General features: G+C 33.6%; 1 protein-coding gene across 1 annotated transcript in view; it reads left to right on the forward strand.

Annotated features, from left to right (window-relative positions):
* The first annotated feature begins 1347 nt into the window (after positions 1 to 1347).
* The window catches only part of LOC127729028 (tyrosine-protein kinase Abl-like), a 41806-nt gene continuing 20232 nt past the window's right edge, over positions 1348 to 22921 (forward strand). The window contains exons 1-4 of the mRNA XM_052236630.1: positions 1348 to 1670; positions 16761 to 16931; positions 19338 to 19636; positions 21106 to 21301. Of these exons, the coding sequence (XP_052092590.1) occupies positions 1553 to 1670; positions 16761 to 16931; positions 19338 to 19636; positions 21106 to 21301 (784 nt within the window). The 5' untranslated portion in view covers positions 1348 to 1552. The remainder of the gene's footprint in view (positions 1671 to 16760; positions 16932 to 19337; positions 19637 to 21105; positions 21302 to 22921) is intronic.

Genomic DNA, 22921 nt, shown 5'->3' on the forward strand with positions numbered 1-22921 from the left:
AAACGACAAAAAGATGAAATTTCCTGTCAGACGTTACTGCAATATGGTCTAGTATGATTTAGTATTTTAAAAATGAGATGCGTTATGATTGTCAATAAGACAACTATCTATCAGAGTCCAAATGAACTGTAGGTCGCACACGCAAAGCATAGAGTACTCATCAATGTCATTATGAGTTTAACTACTATATCAAAGAAGAAGAATTAAAAAGGTCACTGTACGGCCTTTAACAATAAACAAGGCCCGTACCTTATCTTCAGCCGCTATAAAAGGCACCGACATGACAAAAATGTTTAACAATTCAAACATACAAACAAACAACGTCCTCATTTATAACAAAACATTGTTAAACGAAAAACAAATATAACTCATGCAGCAACCAACAAAATATCTAAATTAAATGCTCACGATCATGACTTTGGACAGGCCTATTTTGTTGTACAGAATATTCAATTTCATCCTGTCTTGGGATAAGTTATTTATATTCAGTTGTAGACAAAATATACATTTCCATAATCCTCCTCCGCCAAACTGAAAAAAATAAAGAGAAATTCCAATTATGCCCCCCCCCCTAGTAATAGTATTAGGGACTGGTCATTTGCTTCATTGGGGGTGCTGGGGGGGCATTGGAATTTCTCTTTATTTTTTTCAAGACCCGCCTCGAAGAAAAAAATAGATACAAGGCCCCCCACCCAAAGTCATAAAAATCTCCGCCTAAAAAAATAATTTCCCAATACTTTTGTTCGTAACTAATAGCAAACTGAAATATATGCATACAATCAAATTCTATTTATATTATTGTTATTATTCAATGAAATATTGCATCAGTAGTGGATCCAGAGCTTCAATTGGTTAGTGGTGTGTGACTCTTCAGGGAACCGTTTATTTGGTTTACTGATTTAGTGTATACAGCATCAAAGTAGAGCTTCTATAATTTTTCATGTTTGAAATACACAATTACTCAAATCTTGTTTAAAAAAAATCGATTACCCCCCCCCCCCCCCCCCCCATTTGATTTTATTAAAAAATTGCATACCCCCTTTCCACTCCCAAAATTTTCTTCAAGTCCCCTCTTTAATGCTACAAATGACAAGTCCCGAAGTACTTTCCCATATCAAATAGTCCTCCCCTGATAAAATCAAAATATGAAAACGTTTTGTTTATGTTCGATTGCAGAAACAAAACTTGACCTTAATATTAATTTGTGTAGTTGCCATATTTGGTAAATTATCTTTTTTTTTTTTTTGTTAAAATTATTTTTAGAAGGGGTTTCCCGAAATTAGTGATGCTACGTCATTTTCGTGATGAGGTCACCTCATTCGGAAAAATAGACTCGTTCTGGAATTAGACAATATGGCGGCCACCGAAAAGGGAAGGAAATGATATACAAATCTGATTAATTTGACTATTACATCCCTTATATAATTATCAATAATGTTTCCTGAGTATACAAAGGCATGACATAACAGCACAAATAATGTAGCTTAGCCTTTGTAGTGCCATGAGCGGTGTAGGGGGCTAATATACACCCTTTATTTTGTTCAAATGAAGAATGGGCGCTCAACAAGGAAAAGAAGGAAAAAGTAGTAGCTCAAGTAAACCTAAGAGTAAAACAAAAGATCAGTCTCGACCATCACCCGGAAATCCTTCTATATTTACAGATCCGACTGGTAAGTTTCTGAACCCTTTGTAGGACATGACTCATAATCTCTCCACTCGAGATTTACATGAAGATTTACTTTATCTCGTGAAATAATTTACAAAAAAACTTGAGACAGGCAATCGAACCTCATGTTCATTTTATTATAGAGATAGTGTTCTTAAAATGCTTGGCATTTGTTAAAATTTATGATTGAAAATAAAACCTTTTGAAGGCAGTAAAAATTTGTAACCTGGTCATGCATGAAGGAGTATTGTTATGTTAGGAAATTTGAGGGATTTAGTTGTCATAAATTGGTATAAAGATCAAAACCTAAACACTAACCCAGCTTTTTTTCATGATGCCATATACTTGTCACACCAGCTGAAGAAATATTAAAACAATTGAAAAACCCACCGAAAAACCCTTTAAAAGATGTTAATAGTGTATACATTGTAAATGTATATGGAATTATCGCTATACACCTTATTGCTGTTTGTCCACAATTACTGTTCATCACATACATTCCAATAAGATTTAAGGTTACAAAGAATATGGCTGATGCCACATTTCAAAAGTTGGTTTTTGTACATGTATGACATCAATATTATACACCAATCTCCAGTTGTTTATATATGAATGAGTTACATTGGTCAATCAGCATAAACCACATCATCCAACAATCTATTCTTACTGAGATGTATCATTAGCATTGTGACAAAGGAAATTTATGGGAAAGTGCAATTATTTGAAAGTAGTCTATAGACGGGTTTTGATTGTGAACCGATGCTAAGCAGCAATTAATTATGATTTTTTTAGGGTTAATACTCTGCCCTTGCACCCTCTTTATTTAATATACAGATGTGTTTTGATGTTTGACAGAATGTGATGTTGATTGAAGATTGGGTGGTTCTGACAATATTAAAATTCCAGGTTTAGAGAAGAGTGAGAATGTGAAATCTTTGTCTTATTAATGAGGGTAGTAATGCCCTTTACCGTCAGGTGTCAAACAGTCATTTTCGGCTACAGTTAGCATCAAATTGGTTAAAATTTTACCTTAATTCATCAAAATATCCTCATCGTGATTCGTCAGAGCAATGATTTGTATACTATACAAATCCTTGGTCAGAGGTCTCAAATAATTATCTTTACCGTTATTTTTGGAAAACATTTTATGTGATTCGTCAAAATCAGTCGATTTTTTTACCGTCTAAAAGAAAGTGTACATTTTATCGTCATGCACCAAAAATTACTGTTAGCGTCGTTTGGCAAGATTTTTTGTCATTGTTCTGTCTACGTATATATATTTGTTCTGCCTAACAGAAGTTCCACTGGAAACTTTGTTATAAACAATGTCATACATGTAATATCTGTTCCTGTTGGAACAAATATTCTATACCATTCATTCCGTTAGGATCATATACTGTAATATTTATTCCAGTGGAAATAATATTCCAGAACACTTTTTGCATTTGGAACTTCTATTCCGTGGCAATTCATCATGAAGGTACCCCAATTACGACCCTCATTAATCTACTGGTCAAATAAATTGCAGATGTAAATATGACATGATTTTTTTCTCTTTTCTTGTATAAATTGTTATGGGACCAGCTAGAGAAATAAAAAAGAATAAAAGTAGACATGGTGCTGGGGCAGATTCATTTATAAATGAATATGAATCATACACCATGTCTGCCTACTGGGGAAAGCTTCTCAAGTTTCATCTTTTTGTTCCACATTGTCTGTCCACTTGCCATCATAAACTTAAAAGTATTAACAGCCGTTTATGTTGCGTCCTGAGCACAATTCTGTACAACATTCGTAAGAGCATGTTTTACAACAAAAGCTGGATTGATTTTAGCAGTAAATTTTAACTTATTTTACTATAAAATTGTTAGTCAATTTACCGACAGATACAGTCTGTCCAACCTGAAATGACTCTGACTTTTGGTCCAAAGAGGCACAGGTACAAGACGAGATTTTGTTAATATATGTATATATACTGAATACACTATTCGTTATATATACAAATATTTAAAAAACCTCGCTTATACCTGTTCAAAGAAGTTGAGCAAAGTGCGTCAACTTCGTATTTTTTTCGTCTATAGGTCCATCATGATGTTCTTCAAAAAGATTCATCATATTGTTATTATCCGGAATCAATGTCATTATATTTTGCGTCCATGTGATCACATTTCGCATATTTGACAGTTAATACGCTACACGGTTTTCGAAAAGCCATGCTTGTTTATTTAAAATCTTGGTCCTTGAAACGCTTTACTTATCCAGTGTTCCAGCTTGAATCTCAGGGCAGAAGGGTGCTAGTTGTCTGAAAGGGCACTTTAGCGTTATAACCCAGATTTTAAGGGCACGTTGGACAGTGTATAAATTACCTTGAATATTGCTAGGCTCATGCAGCTGGAGAACATTAGTTGTATTTAAACCATATTCAGAAATTAATGTGTTCTTGATGTTGTTTCCAGTAAGATTTTTTTTTCTATCAAATTATCATACCATGAAGCAAAGCATATCATTTTGATGTTAATCTAAACAAACTTGTACATTTGGTAAGGAAAATAATCATCAGAAATTTCAATGTTTTATAACTTATACCAGTCTATAAAAATAAACAAGTAGTTTTGAAAGATGGAGTTATACATGCAAAATTGAATGTTTAATGTAATTAGATTATCTACATTTAAATAACTTGCTCAAACATATAGTATATATGTTATTGAGAGTTATTTATTATCATTTGAATTGTTACAAAAAAGTATTTTTAAGTGCACACCAAAGTGCTCCTCAGTAAGGAGTTTTATAAATATAACAGGTGAGAATGTAGATGATCATATTATATTAATGCAATAATATATTGCAGAAGGTATAAACAGAACTTTACTTTTTTCTCCATCTTTGTTAAAAATAAATTTGTTGAGTGCTCCTATGTCAGGAGGATTATAAAATACAAGAAGTAAAACAGGAAGTGAACCTTGTTATGTTCCAAAGTACAAATATCTTTTGATTCTTCTTTAAATTTCATACTCATGGTTATGAAACAAAACAATTTTTACCAATTAAGTCAAAACTATGCCTTTGAAATTGTTATGATTTTATTTTTTATGTTATGTTTACTGAAATAAATTTTTTCAGGTGTACATGCTGTACATAAACATTACAAATGGATAACATGTGGACATTTCATTCTGTATTAAATATCTAGTATTTGTTCAATTATCTTAAATCCACTAATTAGCAGGAAACAATCATTAACAAAGGTGATAAAACTGCCAAAGCATTAGGTATTTAACTTAATCCCATTGTCAGTAAATTATGTTACACAATCAGGTAACAATTTTACCACGCCGGTAGGCATGAAATTTGGAAATTTTATTTTTTTGAAAAGGCAGAGGGGTGCATTCCTTTACTTTGGAGGGCAGAAGGGCGGGCCGCCCCTCTATTTAGGGCAGGCGAGGACACTGTTATCCATATTGGTCGTTATTATCAAACGCTTTGAAGATCTATAGTATTCCAAATGTATAATCGGATCCGGATTTTGAATTTTTATTTTTATTTTTGTCAATAAAATGTTTAGGGTCGGCGTCGGAAACGGAGGTAGGGTCGGGAAACCGGAAACACACCATTTATTTATTTTGGCCTCATCCGATGTTCAGTACTTTTATTATTTCTTTTAGCCTTGCTTGATTCATCGTTATACAATCTAGTAAGGATCTCTTTATATCACACTTGTTTGTACTGCATTTTTCAATTTGGTTCGTCAAATAAGAAAATCAACTATTTATCCCTCTGAAATGGCAGCCAAGGGAATTAACTCAAACTCAAATAATGTCCTAACACCTATCTATAAAACAAGTGTTGCAAATTCCAAAATAACCATATTTATAAAAGTCTATTTGCATTGATATTAATTCTGCAAAACTTGACCTGAGAATATGCCACACTTTCACTATTGATGTCATACATTTTGTACAACAATCACTTTTGCTGTGTGGTGTCGGACATTTTCACTTGTGCATCATAGCATTTTTTTGGAATGTCTGTGAAATCCACGACCGCAGATAAATGATAAGGTCCATTTTTAACCAATTATATTTATCACAAACACATGAATTTTCATCATAAAACATTATCCATAAGCATTTGGGCCATTTTCCCCTTAAAGTTTTCTTTACCCTAGCTTATCAGTTTGACTTTTAGCATTATTATACCTTATATAAGAAAACCAGATTTTGATTGGTTGATAGCCAGTGTATTTTTCGCATATTCTAATATTTTTTCCTCATTTCAAACGATTTTGCCTCAAATACCATGGTATCTGCCATTTTGGATATTCCTTTTTTACCCTCTTGAGCATTTTCCCGCCAACATTTTTTGGATATGACGTTACATAAAAAAGCGAGCTAACACGTACTAGTACATGTATAATTCCTGCTGTTCTATGATAATATCCTCTTATTCTCAAAATAATGCATAAACATGTTAATGAATTAGTTTCAATCCAAATCTATTCGGTGTAATTAAACAGATATATCATGTTATGGATGGGTATTTGCGAAATATACCAGTCTTGGGACAGAATTTCCCTCGCCTAGCGGTTTGGGAAATTTTACAGTCCCTTGACAGGTATTTTTCACAAATACCCCTCCATAACATGATATATCTGTTCAAAACAGCATGTTATTTTGAATTTGAACTGACACCAAACCACTGAAACCAGGGATGGATATAACTACTAAAAGAATGAATAATATCCATATTAGACCTGAACATATAAAATCTAAAAGCAAAGAATTAGCTTTAATAGCAAGTTAAAAAATACAGATGTTTAAATCAGTAATACAAACAAGACAATTTGGTGTTAGTTGACAGCAAAGCTTTAGCAACACAAAGGGATCACTTCTATCATCATCCACATTACAAAAAAGTATGCAAATGTATTGGCATTTGCAAGTTTCATTTCCATGGAGATTATATAACCCCACCCCCTAATTATGGTTCATTGACTGAAACTTTTACATAGTTTACAAGTTTATGTTTGTGTTTAGGTTTGTTTTAAGGGAACGACTTATTAAAAATCAATGGTATTTGGTTTGCAGTTGTATTAGCATTGGCATATCTCATTTCCATGGAGAATGTTTAGCCCTGTACCTTCAGACATGGTTCAATGACTTTGAATATTTGCATAACTTACATGTTAAAGTATTGCTATTTTAATTTCAACATTTGCATTATCAAAATAACAAATAGGCGAGACATATCTCTGTGTTAACAATTTATTACCAATATTTTGCATTATTGTCTGATATCTCGAAAACTGTAATAGGTAGATAGAAACTTTTAACAATAAAAATGATCAGCAAGACAAGATCTACAAATAAGATAAATGGCCAAATTCTTCACTGGACTCGTTATTAGAATTATTGCTCTTTTAATAATAAATTTTTACCAACTTTTAGTGTTTTAGCCTATTAAATTGTATCTTGAAAGCTGTAATAGATAGCTATATGCAATGTATACACACTAAAAATAGCAAAAATGATCAGCAAGACAAGATCTACAAATAAGTCATGGTCGAAGATCAACAACAAAGAGAATTTTGTCATGAATTCTATTCAAGTCTACAATGTCAGAAAGTGTTCATTGTTGAAGAGCACATAGACCTAGGTTAGCAACATAGGCTCTTTAGAACCTCTAGTTAGTATTGTGACATAAACACTTTGTGAATGCAAAGTTCTCCTCTTAGACCATTTGATAGAAACCTCACATATTTGGTACTACAATGTTTGCCATCATGTGGTGTTGACCACTTTATATGGTCATATTGATTCAAACATTTTTATGCCCCAGCCGTAGCAGAGGGGGGATTAAGTTTTACCCTTGTCCGTCTGTACATCCTTAGGTATTTTTTATACGCCCGTTTATGGACGCACTATGGTTGATCTTCTGTCTGTCCGTCCGTCCGTCGTCAACATGTCGGACATTAATGCAAAAATGCTTTAACCAATATGCATGAAACTTTGGTGAATTGTTTCTATCTATTGACGTGAGCTCCTTTTCATTTTTTATAAATTTCAGATTTCCCATTTCCGGGTTTTGGGGTTTTATTCATTAAAAAAGGGGGGATTTTCCAGTTTTCAGACAATAACTCAAAAACAATTTCACCAATTTGCATGAAACTTTTGTGAATTGTTTATAGCTATTGATGTGAGCTCCCTTTTGTTTTTTGTAAATTTAGGATTGACCGTTTCCGAGTTTTGGGGTTTTATTCATTAAAAAAGGGGGTATTTTCCAGTTTTTGGACAATAACTCAAAAAAAATTTCACCAATTTGCATGAAACTTTTGTGAATTGTTCATATCTATTGACATGAGCTCCCTTTCTTTTTTATAAATTTCGGATTTACCTTTTCTGAGTTTTGGGGTTTTATTCATTAAAAAAGGGGTGATTTTCCAGTTTTCAGACAATAACTCCAAAAAAAATTTCACCAATTTGCAAGAAACTTTGGTGAATTGTTTATTTCTATCGACATGAGCTCCCTTTTGATTTTTATAAATTTCAGACTATACGTTTCCGATTTATTGGGTTTTATTCATTACAAAAAGGGGGATTTTCCAGTTTTCGGACAATAACTCAAATATGCTTTCAGCATTTTTTATGAAACTTGGGTAAATTGTTTATATCTATTTTTGTAAGCTCCCTTTTGATTTTCATAAATTTTAGATTTTATGTTTCCGAGTTATAAGATTTTATTTGTTTATAATCTGACAACAGATTTACTAAGTATTACGCACCAGCACAGTGTCAGGCACAACAGCAAGAAATCTTTCATATAACCAATTTCAAGTTCATTGACTACATTTATTCAGAAACCTATAATATATCAAATATTAAATTACAATCCAAATTCAGACCTGTATCAAGCTTGAATATTGTGTCCATTTTTGCCCCAACTGTTCAGGGTTGGACCTCTGCTGGCGTATCCAGCTGCGCTCAGCGAAGCAGTTTATTATAGTTGGTTTCTGTTCTCTAACTTTAGTTTGCCTCAACCAAATGTTATGAAACTTATACACAATGCTTATTACCACAAATCACAGATCAAGTTTGAATTTTGGTGGTGTCACTTTTACTGTTCTAGATTTATGCCCCTTTACAAATGGAAAAAAATGCAAAAATTTTCGTTTCTGTTCTCTGACTTATGTTTGCCTCAACCAAATGTTATGAAACTTATACACAATACTTATTACCACAAAACTCAGATCAAGTACAAATTTGGGTAGTGTCACTTTTACCGTTCTTCAGTTATGTCCCTTTATAACTTTATAAGATATACAAGCAGGGGCATCATCTGTGTCCGCTGGACACATTCCCCATTTATCTTTAAAATGTGAGACTGTGTCTCAAAACAACTATTTTGTATATTTATGATAAATTTATAGGAAGGCAAATTCCCTATGTAGACTGTATGTTACATGTAGAAGGTGTGCTTGATTGGGGATTGCACAAGTTTTGGCTGGAATGACAGTTTAAAACGCTGTACAAGTTCAAATACAGAAGACAATTCCAGGCAAAAAAGCTTCTATATATCCTGAAGTCTATCAACAATATTATTTTATTAATTTTATTGATATATAATTTATAGGGGTCTTTAAATTTGTTAAGACTGAATAAATCATCGAAATACTGTGCATTTGTCATGTAGAAAAAAAAATCGATAAGCAATGCAAACATGAAGGTACACTCATTTTTGTCTTTTCGTTGTTTTTTAATGTGGTGCAGATCTGAGTTATACTCAAAACAAGAATTTATAGGGGGTCAGTAAATTCGTTGACTGATGAGAATCCGGACCTTTTACAGCCCCTTAGACATACATATCATCCGAGTTAAAATAGTTTTATAGTTTTTAAATCGTAGAGCAGAAAATACAATAACCCTTTACTCTATGATCTCTCTGTCATGCTTCAATGCAATAACCAGAGATATTTTCAAATAGGTTGGTTACATGGAATTATGTTCTTTTATTGGACATCTCTAATTAGTGGTTCTAGACCTATACGCAGTATACGGTACTTGCAAAGGCGTTTGATCAGTTTTTTAATGATGAAAATTTGGTGACAGTGATTGTACAGACGGGAACAATTTTTACAATTACAATAATGCATGTTTATTTATTGAAATATTAGTAATTGGTATTTGCATTTGACACATTTTGATGTGTGACCAAGTATGATATAACAGGATTGTGTATTGATTTTATTATTATGTTGCAACACAACATGGTAAACCTGCTGAGATTATTAAAAATTCCTGTTAAATTCATACCGTATTGTTGATAGAAAAGTCTTTGATTCGAAAACCATTCATCAAACATCTGAGTCATGTTTCCTCAATTCTTTTTTAAGCAGACAGCTTCCAGGCTTTGTTTCTACAAGCTTAATTAGGCATATATGATAAAACTTTAAAGTTTAAGGCAATTCTGTCTTAAATATTAAGTAATGTATGTTCAGGTGTTGACATATGGTGCAGTTGTATAACATATTTTTTGGTTATAAGTAATTGAATTTTGTCTATTTTCTACTATGCATTTATGGTAATTTGGAAAAAAAGCTCTGCTTTTTGAGGTTTTACCTGTACAAGTTGAGGAATTGTCTTACATTTAATATCGATTGATTAACAATGATTGTTTGAAATTGAAAGTTAGTTTTTTCTTTTGGCTAAGTAAAACAGAATTTTGACAGATAAAATTAACTACCTGTAAGAGCACTACAAATTGATTCGTATATCTTCAGATTGTCTCGCTTCAAAATTTTGGAAAACTGAAAAAATTACTGCCATTCTCAGAAGACTTCAATTCAAATAAAATCAATAATTCTATTTTTGTCCCCCCGCGCAACGCATTGTTGGGGACATAGAAATACTGGGCGTCCTTTCAGTCTTGAGCACTCTCACATGTACAATTCTTGCCAGCTATTTATGAAACTCATGTCATAGGTTTATATCAGCAATGTCTTGGACAAGTTAAAAAAATCAGTGCCGATCAATTATTTTTAAAAGAGTTATGTCCCTTGGATACATTAATTATAGGGCAAATTGCATCGTTAGCACTCTCATTTGTTCAATTCTTGCCAAATTTTTATGAAACTTATATTATATATTATATCATCAATGTCTTTGACCAGTTAAAAAATGTGTGCTGATCAAGTATCTTTAAAAGAGTTATGCCCCTTGGAAATATTGATTATATGGAAAATTGCATTGTTAGCGCTCTCATATGTTCAATTCTTGCCAGATTTTGATGAAACTTATATCATAGGTTTATATCAGCAATGTTCCTTGAAAATAAGTTCTGATCAAAAATTTTTAACAAGTTATGCCCCTTGGAAATATTAATTACATTAATGGAAATCACATTGCATTTGCTCTGAAGCCTTCATTTCTCTAAGATATTGATAAAAAGTTTTAAAGAACAAAAAAAAAGTGCTTTTTTTAGTTATTGCCCTTGTACCTTGGATAGATAAAATATTTGCAATGCGGAGGATATTGGAACTCTGTTCTTTTATTAGAATTGAATTGCTTGCCCCACAGTTCACAAAAAAATAATTTGTTATAATGTTAAAAAATTATTTCCCGTTGCTGATGTTTCGTTGATTTAAATTTAAAATATAACTTCTAACCAAAATTCAGGTTCTCTTGCTAAACAGTAACCACTTCAGGAAAAAAAGAAAAACAAAAATTACCCATACTCCCTCCAATTTTTGTACACAAAAGTCTGAAGAACATGTATTCTATTTGGAATGGCCTAAATTATACTTGTAAGAAATGTTTATTCTGATCATGCATCTGTATACAATAGATACTTGAATTTGATGACTTGCATCGAAATGCAAAGGCACTAGATGACATAACATAGACTGTAAAATACTTAGTAAATTGATACATAATTGTAGCAGGCATTAGATAATTTGCAGGGAATGTAATGACTACATCTGTATGTGTGACTCATAGAGTTACTTAAACTTGTATTTAAGTGTTCTTTAGTGTCATTTTCGGTACTTTTTTATCATCAATAAACAGCTGTAAGTTGTCTCTGTTTGCATTCATTAGAATATATTTCTCCCCTGTCTATTGACAGTTAATAGAGTCTCAGACATAACTTTGTTATCACTAGAAGGTCGCCTCGTAGCAGAGTTTTTAGCTGATAAAATTTTCAACTTTGACTGTAACAAACACAAGGAAATTAGGCACAAACATGTGGGATTACAATGTATTGTCATATCTATTATAGAGGGGCTTGTGAAAATTTTTACTACAGTGCATGTACAAAATGTACATTATTGGGTTGAAATTTCTGTTCAAACTCACTGAGTTTCTCTTTACTTTAAATTTATGAAAGGTGTAGGTTCGATAGGGCCCTTTTTAGCTCACCTGGCCCGAAGGGCCAAGTGAGCTTTTCTCATCACTTGGCGTCCGTCGTCCGTCGTCCGGCGTCGTCCGTCGTCGTCCGTCGTCGGCGTTAACTTTTTACATTTTGAACTTCTTCTAGAGAACCACTGAATGGAATGAAACCAAACATGGCATGAATGTTCCTTATGAGGTGCTGACCAAGTGTTGTTACTTTGTAGCCGATCCATCATCCAAGATGGCCGCCAGCGGGGGACTTAGTTTAACATAGGACCCTATGGGAAATGCATACAAATGACTTCTTTTAGAGAACCACTGAATGGAATGAAACCAAACATGGCATGAATGTTCCTTATGAGGTGCTCACCAAGTGTTGTTACTTTGTAGCCGATCCATCATCCAAGATGGCCGCCAGCGGGGGACTTAGTTTAACATAGGACCCTATGGGAAATACATACAAATGTCTTCTTTTAGAGAACCACTGAATGGAATGGAACCAAACATGGCATGAATGTTCCTTATGAGATGCTGACCAAGTGTTGTTACTTTGCAGTCGGTCCATCATCCAAGATGGCCGCCAGCGGGGGACTTAGTTTAACATAGGACCCTATGGGAAATACATACAAATGTCTTCTTTTAGAGAACCACTGAATGGAATGAAACCAAACATGGCAAGAATGTTCCTTATGAGGTGCTCACCAAGTGTTGTTACTTTGTAGCCGATCCATCATCCAAGATGGCCGCCAGCGGGGGACTTAGTTTAACATAGGACCCTATGGGAAATACATACAAATGTCTTCTTTTAGAGAACCACTGAATGGAATGGAACCAAACATGGCATGAATGTTTCTTATGAGATGCTGACCAAGTGTTGTTACTTTGCAGTCGGTCCATTATCCAAGATGGCTGCCAGCGGGGGACTTAGTCTAACATAGGACCCTATGGGAAATACATACAAATGTCTTCTTTTAGAGAACCACTGAATGGAATGAAACCAAACATGGCATGAATGTTCCTTATGAGGTGCTAACCAAGTGTTGTCACTTTGTAGCCGATCCATCATCCAAGATGGCCACCAGCCGGGGACTTAGTTTAACATAGGACCCTATGGGAAATGCATACAAATGACTTCTTTTAGAGAACCACTGAATGGAATGAAACCAAACATGGCATGAATGTTCCTTATGAGGTGCTGACCAAGTGTTGTCACTTTGTAGCCGATCCATCATCCAAGATGGCCGCCAGCGGGGGACTTAGTTTAACATAGGACCCTATGGGAAATACATAAAAATGTCTTCTTTTAGAGAACCACTGAATGGAATGGAACCAAACTTGGCATGAATGTTCCTTATGAGATGCTGACCAAGTGTTGTTACTTTGCAGTCGGTCCATCATCCAAGATGGCCGCCAGCGGGGGACTTAGTTTAACATAGGACCCTATGGGAAATACATACAAATGTCTTCTTTTAGAGAACCACTGAATGGAATGAAACCAAACATGGCATGAATGTTCCTTATGAGGTGCTCACCAAGTGTTGTTACTTTGTAGCCGATCCATCATCCAAGATGGCCGCCAGCTGGAGACTTAGTTTAACATAGGACCCTATGGGAAATGCATACAAATGACTTCTTTTAGAGAACCACTGAATGGAATGAAACCAAACATGGCATGAATGTTCCTTATGAGGTGCTGACCAAGTGTTGTTACTTTGTAGCCGATCCATCATCCAAGATGGCCGCCAGCGGGGGACTTAGTTTAACATAGGACCCTATGGGAAATACATAAAAATGTCTTCTTTTTGAGAACCACTGAATGGAATGGAACCAAACATGGCATGAATGTTCCTTATGAGATGCTGACCAAGTGTTGTTACTTTGCAGGCGGTCCATCATCCAAGATGGCCGCCAGCGGGGGACTTAGTTTAACATAGGACCCTATGGGAAATACATACAAATGTCTTCTTTTAGAGAACCACTGAATGGAATGAAACCAAACATGGCATGAATGTTCCTTATGAGGTTCTGACCAAGTGTTGTTACTTTGTAGCCGATCCATCATCCAAGATGGCCGCCAGCGGGGGACTTAGTTTAACATAGGACCCTATGGGAAATACATACAAATGTCTTCTTTTAGAGAACCACTGAATGGAATGAAACCAAACATGGCATGAATGTTCCTTATGAGGTGCTGACCAAGTGTTGTTACTTTGCAGTCGGTCCATCATCCAAGATGGCCGACAGCAGGGGACTTAGTTTAACAAAGGACCTATGGGAAATACATACAAATGTCTTCTTTTAGAGAACCACTGAATGGAATGAAACCAAACATGGCATGAATCTTCCTTATGAGATGCTGACCAAGTGTTGTTACTTTGTAGCCGATCCATCATCCAAGATGGCCGCCAACGGGGGGCTTAGTTTAACATAGGACCCTATGGGAAATACATACAAATGTCTTCTTTTAGAGTACCACTGAATGGAATGAAACCAAACATGGCATGAATGTTCCTTATGAAGTGCTGACCAAGTGTTGCTACTTTGTTGCCGATTTACTGTTCAAGATGGCCACCAGGATATTTTATTAAATAACGGGACCAATATTAATCAAAATTTGGCCTCAATCATTATTTGGGTATCTGTTATGATTTTTATCTATCTTTACATGATTTCTAAAACCAAAGTAGAGTCAGGTGAGCGACACAGGCTCTCGAGAGCCTCTAGTTTCTTGTAAAAATTACAAATAAGGATAAATCATTGCTAAAAGATTGATTAGATAGGAAATTAGACTCTTTTCTGGATATTTACAAATAAATGTTCTTTTCGTGACATCACAAATAGCACAACTTTTGAAAACATTGAAAACGGATGAATTTCACTTGGTTTTTAGGACCGAAAATATTCAGCTCATAGGTTGACAAAAAAGTTCTTTTGCGATTATGTTTATTAAATCAAATTACATATCTGACTTGAATATTTAGGGCGTCGAACCCTCCATTATGTTTACTAAACCGGTATGAGGTTGAAATCAAGACGATTTTGTCAACTTTCACCAAAATCTCTATGATTGGCCTATTTGGGTTGTAAATGTCATGATCAATGCTTATAAGAAAAGCTTCACAAAAATAAATATCTTTCAATTTCTTTCATGTCTTTCCATCAACTTGAAACTCTTTTTTTTCTTGAAAGAATGCATTTAATATTGGGGGCCAAATAGGGCACTTACATAACATGCTCCTTTTGACATCTTTTTGTTATTGAATAAAATGTAAAGGGATAACCTTACGTTTTGAATTTTAGGCAATATTTTCTGAAATCATAATAAATGTATATTTTGTCTATTGTTTAACAACCACATTTAAATTTAGTGTATCTTTATATAATCATTTAAAATTGTATCGATATCCCTGCTGTCAGCATCAGTTTTAAAGAGTCAAGCTGTAAGATACATGCTAACAGTACATAAGCAAAATATCCGTTTTAATATTCAATAGTAAGTTACATATGTATTACTTTTAATTCAGAAATTTTTGCAATGTTTTAATCAATTTTAAATGTACACATTAATTTCTAAAGTCCTTCAATTATGGAAATGTTTTTCTGTAAATTTTCTCCCTGGTTTTCTGTAATTTTCTGTAAAATCCACCCTGCATCCTGCTCAGACATAAAAACATCAATTCAAATATCCTTTGGGGTATAATTGCATTCGAATAAGATCAAATAAAAATGACACTGTTATACACATGTGTTTTCCTTTAATTGACGTGTACTAACACAGAAAATATTTGTAAAAAGGCCAAATGGCTTAGAGGTCAGTTTGTTGATTTTTTTAGGTAGATGAAAAAATTGAATCAATTATATCCGAAATTAAGGAATTGAAACAAGAAAAATTCAGACCAGTCATGAACCTACGCCATGTAGTGTGTACTAAACGTCCCTAAGGCAATTTAGCCTTGATTTCAGCAGAAATGTATGTCTCTAATGCCTTATAAAATGTAGTTTACACTCATTCTATCAATTCTACAACCAATTGCATTTTAAATTTTTTTATACCAGGATGCTATTTGAAAGCAAGTATTTATGGAGAAGGTTGACATAGACACTAAGACAGTATTTTTATATACATAAAGGTGTAACCCATTAAAATGTTGTCTGTTAGAGGATGACCAGTCCAGTTAATGATCATGTTGTAATTATCTCAGTCAATTCCTGTTAATGATTGATAAATAATTGTGTACTTCTATAGTTCTAATAAACAAATGGTCATTGACTATTCAGAATTGATTTAATAAACAAATGGTCATTGACTATTCAGAATTGATTCTGAAGAGAGAACTGGACACGTTATTAACCAGACTTGTACTAGTCATAAATTATTGATCTATTTATTGTTTAGATCCAAATGGCCTAATTGTATACATGTACATGTAGTAAAATGCAGTCAAGTATGTAACTAATTTTGACATTTAGATTCCAGTTTAAAATTAAAATGGCATGGAATGAATGCACATGTGCATTTTATTGTATTTTTGAAAAGTGCATTCTTCACATGTTGCACACAAAAATGTATTTTAAATTCCACTGTAAAAAAAAAGGTAAAGGAAAATGCTACTTGTACACGTAAATTTCCACATAAAATAAATTTGTAAAAAATAATTTCATTTTTACAGAAACATGATATATAATGTTTAAAATTTTTTATTTGGCAGATTCCTTGCTGCAGACACGCCCACTACCTGATGCCCCCTTAGGTCTGCTAGATACAAAATGGATGTCTAAAGAAAATCTGTTGGCCAACCAGGGTGAAGATGACCCAAACCTGTTTGTTGCTTTGTATGATTTCCAGCAAGGTGGTGAAAACCAACTAAGTATATTTAAAGGTTCGTACTATCTGAGAATGTGCATAAAAGAATAGAAAACACAGTTCCATAATGATATGTTAGAAGAGGAGATTATCAAATTTACTTATTTCGATATTCCTACAGATTGTAAAAAACAATTTATTTCCCTTATAGACGACAGTAGTTGCCGTTTTTGAGATACAAACTTTAAAAAAGTTGATTTTTAGAACAAAACCTTGCTAGAATTAAAGAAAAAATATAAGGGCAGTATTTTTTAGTCCAAAACTGTAGGTTCCTGTTGCTTTTTGTCGAGCCATCGACTTTTGTCGAAAAAGCGAGACATAGCGATCCTACATTCCATCGGCGGCGGCGGCGTCCACAATTATTCACTCTGTGGTTAAAGTTTTTAAAATTTTAATAGCTTTCTTAAACTATCCTGGATTTCTACAAAACTTGGACAGAAGCTTGTTTATGATCATAAAATAATATTCAAAAGTAAATTTTGTAAAAAAAAAAGTCCATTTTTTCCTTATTTTACTTATAAATGGACTTAGTCTTTGCCAAGAAACATTACATTCACTCTGTGGTTAAAGTTTTTGAAATTTTAATTTCTTTCTTAAACTATCCTGGATTTCTACCAAACTTGGACAGAAGCTTGTTTATGATCATAAGATAGTACCCAGAAGTAAATTTTGTAAAAAAAAAATTCCATTTTTTCCGTATTTTACTTATAAATGGACTTAGTTTTTCTGCCAGTTAACATTACATTCACTCTGTGGTTAAAGTTTTTAAGATATTAACAACTTTTTTAAACTATCCTGGATTTGTACCAAACTTGGACAGAAGCTACTTACAATCAAAAGATAGTATAGAGAGGAATATTTTTATTATTTTTTTTCCTCATTTTTGTTGAGCCTGCAATTAACAGCAAAAGTAGGCGAGACACTGGGTTCCGAAGAACCCTTACGAATTTTCTTAACACAATTTGTACATATCTCCCTTGCCTATCAATTCTGCATTTAAAAATATGTCTCATCACAGCTTAGAAAATACTTCTTAGTTCCCTTAGGGCTAAGAAAAATATATAAACTAGTGCACAAAGTGTCTAGTAATAAAAAATGTTGGTGGCACAGTGCGGCCTTTTACATGGAGCAAAACAACTCTCACCTCAGTGCAAGTTTTAGATTGCCCCTAGAACTGGTTTGAGTGGAATTCTTAAAGGTCTTCTTGCTGCTGTATGAGTTAGACACGGAATTCTTAAAGGTCTTCTTGCTGCTGTATGAGTTAAGACACAGAATTCTTAAAGGTCTTCTTGCTGATGTATGAGTTAGACACGGAATTCTTAAAGGTCTTCTTGCTGCTGTATGAGTTAGACCTTTGTTATATACATGTAATATTTGACACCTTGCTATTGAAATGTAATGATTTAACAATAGAAGTGCAATTCCTGATAACTTGATTTTTGTCGAGCCTGCAACTTTTGTCGCAAAAGCGAGACATAGCGATCCTACATTCCGTTGTCCACAAATACTCACTCTGTGGTTAAAGTTTTTGAAATTTTAATAACTTTCTTAAACTATCCTGGATTTCTACCAAACTTTTGTAAATTTTGTAAAAAAAAAATCCTATGTATCCGTATTTTACTTATAAATTGACTTAAGTTTTTCTGCCAGTTAACATTACATTATCTCTGTGGTTAGAATTTTTAAAATTTTAATAACTTTCTTAAACTATCCTGGATTTCTACCAAACTTGGGCAGAAGCTTGTTTATGATCAGAAGCTAGTATCTAGATGAAATTTTGTAAAAACTAATTTCCTGTTTTTCTGTATATTACTTATAAGTGGACTAAGTGTTTCTTCCAGTTAACATTACATACAGTCTGCAGTTAAAGTTTTTAAAACATTTATTAGATTCATAAACTATCCTGAATTTCTACCAAACTTGGACAGAAGCTTCTTACAATGAAAAGATAGTATCTATAGGAAATTTTTTAATAATTTTTTCCCCATTTTTGTTGAGCCTGTGACTAACAGCAAAATTAGGCGAGACACTGGGTTCCACGGAACACTTATGAATTTTTAGAATGTGATTTTCATACCCCTTTCCTACTTCAGAATAAAGATCCTACTTCAGAATAAAGAATGGCTTTGCCTGGAGTATTTTCAAATATGCTCTTTGGGAGAGGAATGCATATTCTTATGTTAATTTTTTTTTTAAATAATATGATTTCATTCATAAATTTAAAAACAAGAAGGAAGGATTTGGTGACATATTAACTTATTGTTTACTCTTAGGTTGAGTTGTATTTGATAAAGCTTCCTGTGTATTGTTCTGCATTCTTTTAAAGTTATAGTAGTAAGATATAAGATGAACATTCCCTCTCATTTTGTATCATGTTGCTATATGATAAATGTCATTAGACAGTATTTTTGTTTCTTTCAAGGTGAACAAATAACTATCCTTGGTTACAACAAAGGAGGGGAATGGTGTGAGGTCAAAAACAAGGCCAATGACCTTGGCTGGGTGCCTAGTAACTACATTGCTCCTGTCAACAGTCTGGATAAATTCTCCTGGTACCATGGACAGATATCGCGAAATGCATCAGAATACCTTCTTAGTAGTGGAATAAATGGAAGCTTCCTTGTTAGAGAAAGTGAAAGTAGCCCAGGCCAGAGGTCAATTTCTGTCAGATTTGAAGGTCGTGTATACCACTACAGAATAAGTGAAGATTCTGATGGCAAGGTAAGTCAGTTTGTAGAATTTTGGTTTTTCACAGCAGATGTTATTGTTTAAAAAAAGTTTAATTGCTCTAGCAAAGAGTTGATAAGGTTATTGGTCATCTTTGGTCATACTAGATGCTTTGCCCATTTTCCCCTGTATAATCCTTACAATTCTTTTTTTTATTTCCCAGCCTTTTGGACACACATACATGTTAGCCTTCCCCTGTAGATTAATCTTAACTAATTTGTCTTGAAGACAAGATACATGTGCAATGTATGATAGATCTGAATTCAATATTATGGACTTTTTATATGACCGCGTCGTATAATGCTACGATGTCGTCGTCATCGTCGTCCGAAGACACATTTGGTTTCCTGACAATAACTTAAGTTTAAATGAATGGATCTCTGAATTTTTTACCAGAAGGTTCAATACCACAAAAGGAAGGTTGGGATTGATTTTGGGGGTGATGGTACCAACAGTTTAGGAATTAGGGACCACAAAGGGGTCAAAAACAAGCATTTTTGTAGTTTCTGGACAATAATTTGTGTGTAAGTGTATGGATCTCTGAAATTGTACCACAAGGTTCCATATCACAAAGGAAAGGCTGGGATTGAGTTTGGGGTTAATTGCCCCAAATGTTCAGGAATTAGGGGCAAAAAAGGGTAAAAAACAAGCATTTTTCTAGTTTCCAGAAAATAACTTGTATTTAAGGGTATGGATCTCTCAAAAATTGTACTACAAGGTTCCATACCCTAAAGGGAAGGCTGGGATTGAGTTTGGGGTTAATTACTCCAAAAGGGGGGGGGGGGGGGGATAGGCTGTTCAAAAAGTTGGGGGGGATTTTTTTTCCAATTTGGGGGGGTGGGGGTGGGGGTGGGGGTGGGTGGGTGGTGGGTTGGGTTGGTTGGTCAAAAGGGTCCAAAATTAAACTTTGTTTGATTTCATCAAAAACTGAATTATTGCGGCTGTATGATTTGCTGAAGCTTATTGTGGGAATAAAGATTTTTATTTTGGGCCCTGTTTTCAAATTAGTTCATATTTAGGTTTGAAGGGTCCAAAATTAAACTTTGTTTGATTTCAACTAAAATTAAATTATTGGTGTTTTTTTATATGCTGAATCTAACCATGTTGTTAGATTTTGGATATCAGACCATTCTAGGTAAATTAAATGTCCCATTTCGAATTTTTAAGATCTTTGACCACATTTATTTTGTGTCAGAAACCTATATTATGTCAAAAATTTGATCACAATCAAATTCAGACAGTATCAAGCTTGAATATTGTGTCCAAACTTGCCCCAACTGTTCAGGGTTCGACCTCTGCGATCATATCAGGTTGCACTTAGGGAAGCATTTTATTATATCATTAACAAAAATACAAAAATCACAATGATAAGTCAAGACTCAGTTAAAATTTTCTTGAACTTTTCAACAAGAAAAATTTGTTACATTTTAGTGTTATTTCTTAAACAAAATTTTCTTTCCTAGGTGTATGTTACAGCAGAACATCGATTCAACACCTTAGCTGAACTTGTACACCATCACTCAATACATTCAGATGGACTGGTAACCACTTTACTATATCCTGCTCCTAAACGCCAGAAACCAACAGTATTTGGTCTTAGTCCGGAACCAGATAGATGGGAAATAGAAAGAACAGAAATAGCAATGAAACATAGATTAGGTAATAAGATATGGTATATCTATCAGCAGGACCATTTAGACTGTTAGCATGAGTCACAATGTTTGTTATATCTAACAACAGGACCATTTAGACTGTTAGCATGAGTCACAATGTTTGTTATATCTGACAACAGGACCATTTAGACTGTTGGCATGAGTCACAATGTTTGTTATATCTAACAACAGGACCATTTAGACTGTTGGCATGAGTCACAATGTTTTTGACTCATATGCAATACTGGTTATATAATCCACCTTTTTATGATTTATTTTGTAATTCTCCAATCTGAAGTTAAAGCATTTGGACTATCAAAAAAGTCAAAGGTATAAGTAATAGTGCTTGTTTGTTAGTATGTTTTCATACAACCTTCTATGCGATCATACAGTTTTCCAGAGTTCCTTTTTTAACCTTTTTATATTTTTTTTAGTAACTGACAAACCTGTTGGTTGTTGTCTGTCATATTTATTTTTGAGTAACTGACAAACCTATTGGTTGTTGTCTGTCATATTTATTTGTTTTGAGTAACTGACAGACATATTGGTTGTTGTCTGTCATATTTATTTTTGAGTAACTGACAAACCTATTGGTTGTTGTTTGTCATATTTATTTTGTTTTGACAGACATATTGGTTGTTGTCTGTCATATTTATTTGTTTTGACAGACATATTGGTTGTTGTTTGTCATATTTATTTGTTTTGAGTAACTGACAGACATATTGGTTGTTGTCTGTCATATTTATTTGCTTTGAATAACTGACAGACATATTGGTTGTTGTCTGTCATATTTATTTGTTTTGAGTAACTGACAGACATATTGGTTGTTGTTTGTCATATTTATTTGTTTTGAGTAACTGATGGACATATTGGTTGTTGTCTGTCATATTTATTTGCTTTGAGTAACTGACAGACATATTGGTTGTTGTCTGTCATATTTATTTGTTTTGAGTAACTGACAGACATATTGGTTGTTGTCTGTCATATTTATTTGTTTTGAGTAACTGACAGACATATTGGTTGTTGTCTCATATTTATTTGCTTTGAGTAACTGACAGACATATTGGTTGTGTACTGTCATATTTATTTGTTTTGAGTAACTGACAGACATATTGGTTGTTGTCTGTCATATTTATTTGTTTTGAGTAACTGACAGACATATTGGTTGTCTGTCATATTTATTTGTTTTGAGTAACTGACAGACATATTGGTTGTTGTTTGTCATATTTATTTTTGAGTAACTGACAAACATATTGGTTGTTGTTTGTCATATATATTTGTTTTGAGTAACTGACAGACCTATTAGTTGTTGTTTGTCATATATATTTGTTTTGAGTAACTGACAAACATATTGGTTGTTGTTTGTCATATATATTTGTTTTGAGTAACTGACAAACCTATTTGTTGTTGTTTGTCATATTTATTTGTTTTGAGTATCTGACAGACATATTGGGTGTTGTCTGTCATATTTATTTTTCTTATATTGTTATAAGTATAAATCAGGCTGTTGGTTTTCTCGTTGAATTGTGTCATATTTGTTTATTCTGGGCCTTTTATAGCTTACTATACACTATATGTTTTGCTCATTGTTGAAGGTCATACAGTGATCTTTAGTTGCTAACACCCA

The sequence above is a fragment of the Mytilus californianus genome, unplaced genomic scaffold (assembly GCF_021869535.1).
Source record: "Mytilus californianus isolate M0D057914Y unplaced genomic scaffold, xbMytCali1.0.p SCAF_2, whole genome shotgun sequence".
NCBI lineage: Eukaryota > Metazoa > Mollusca > Bivalvia > Mytilida > Mytilidae > Mytilus > Mytilus californianus.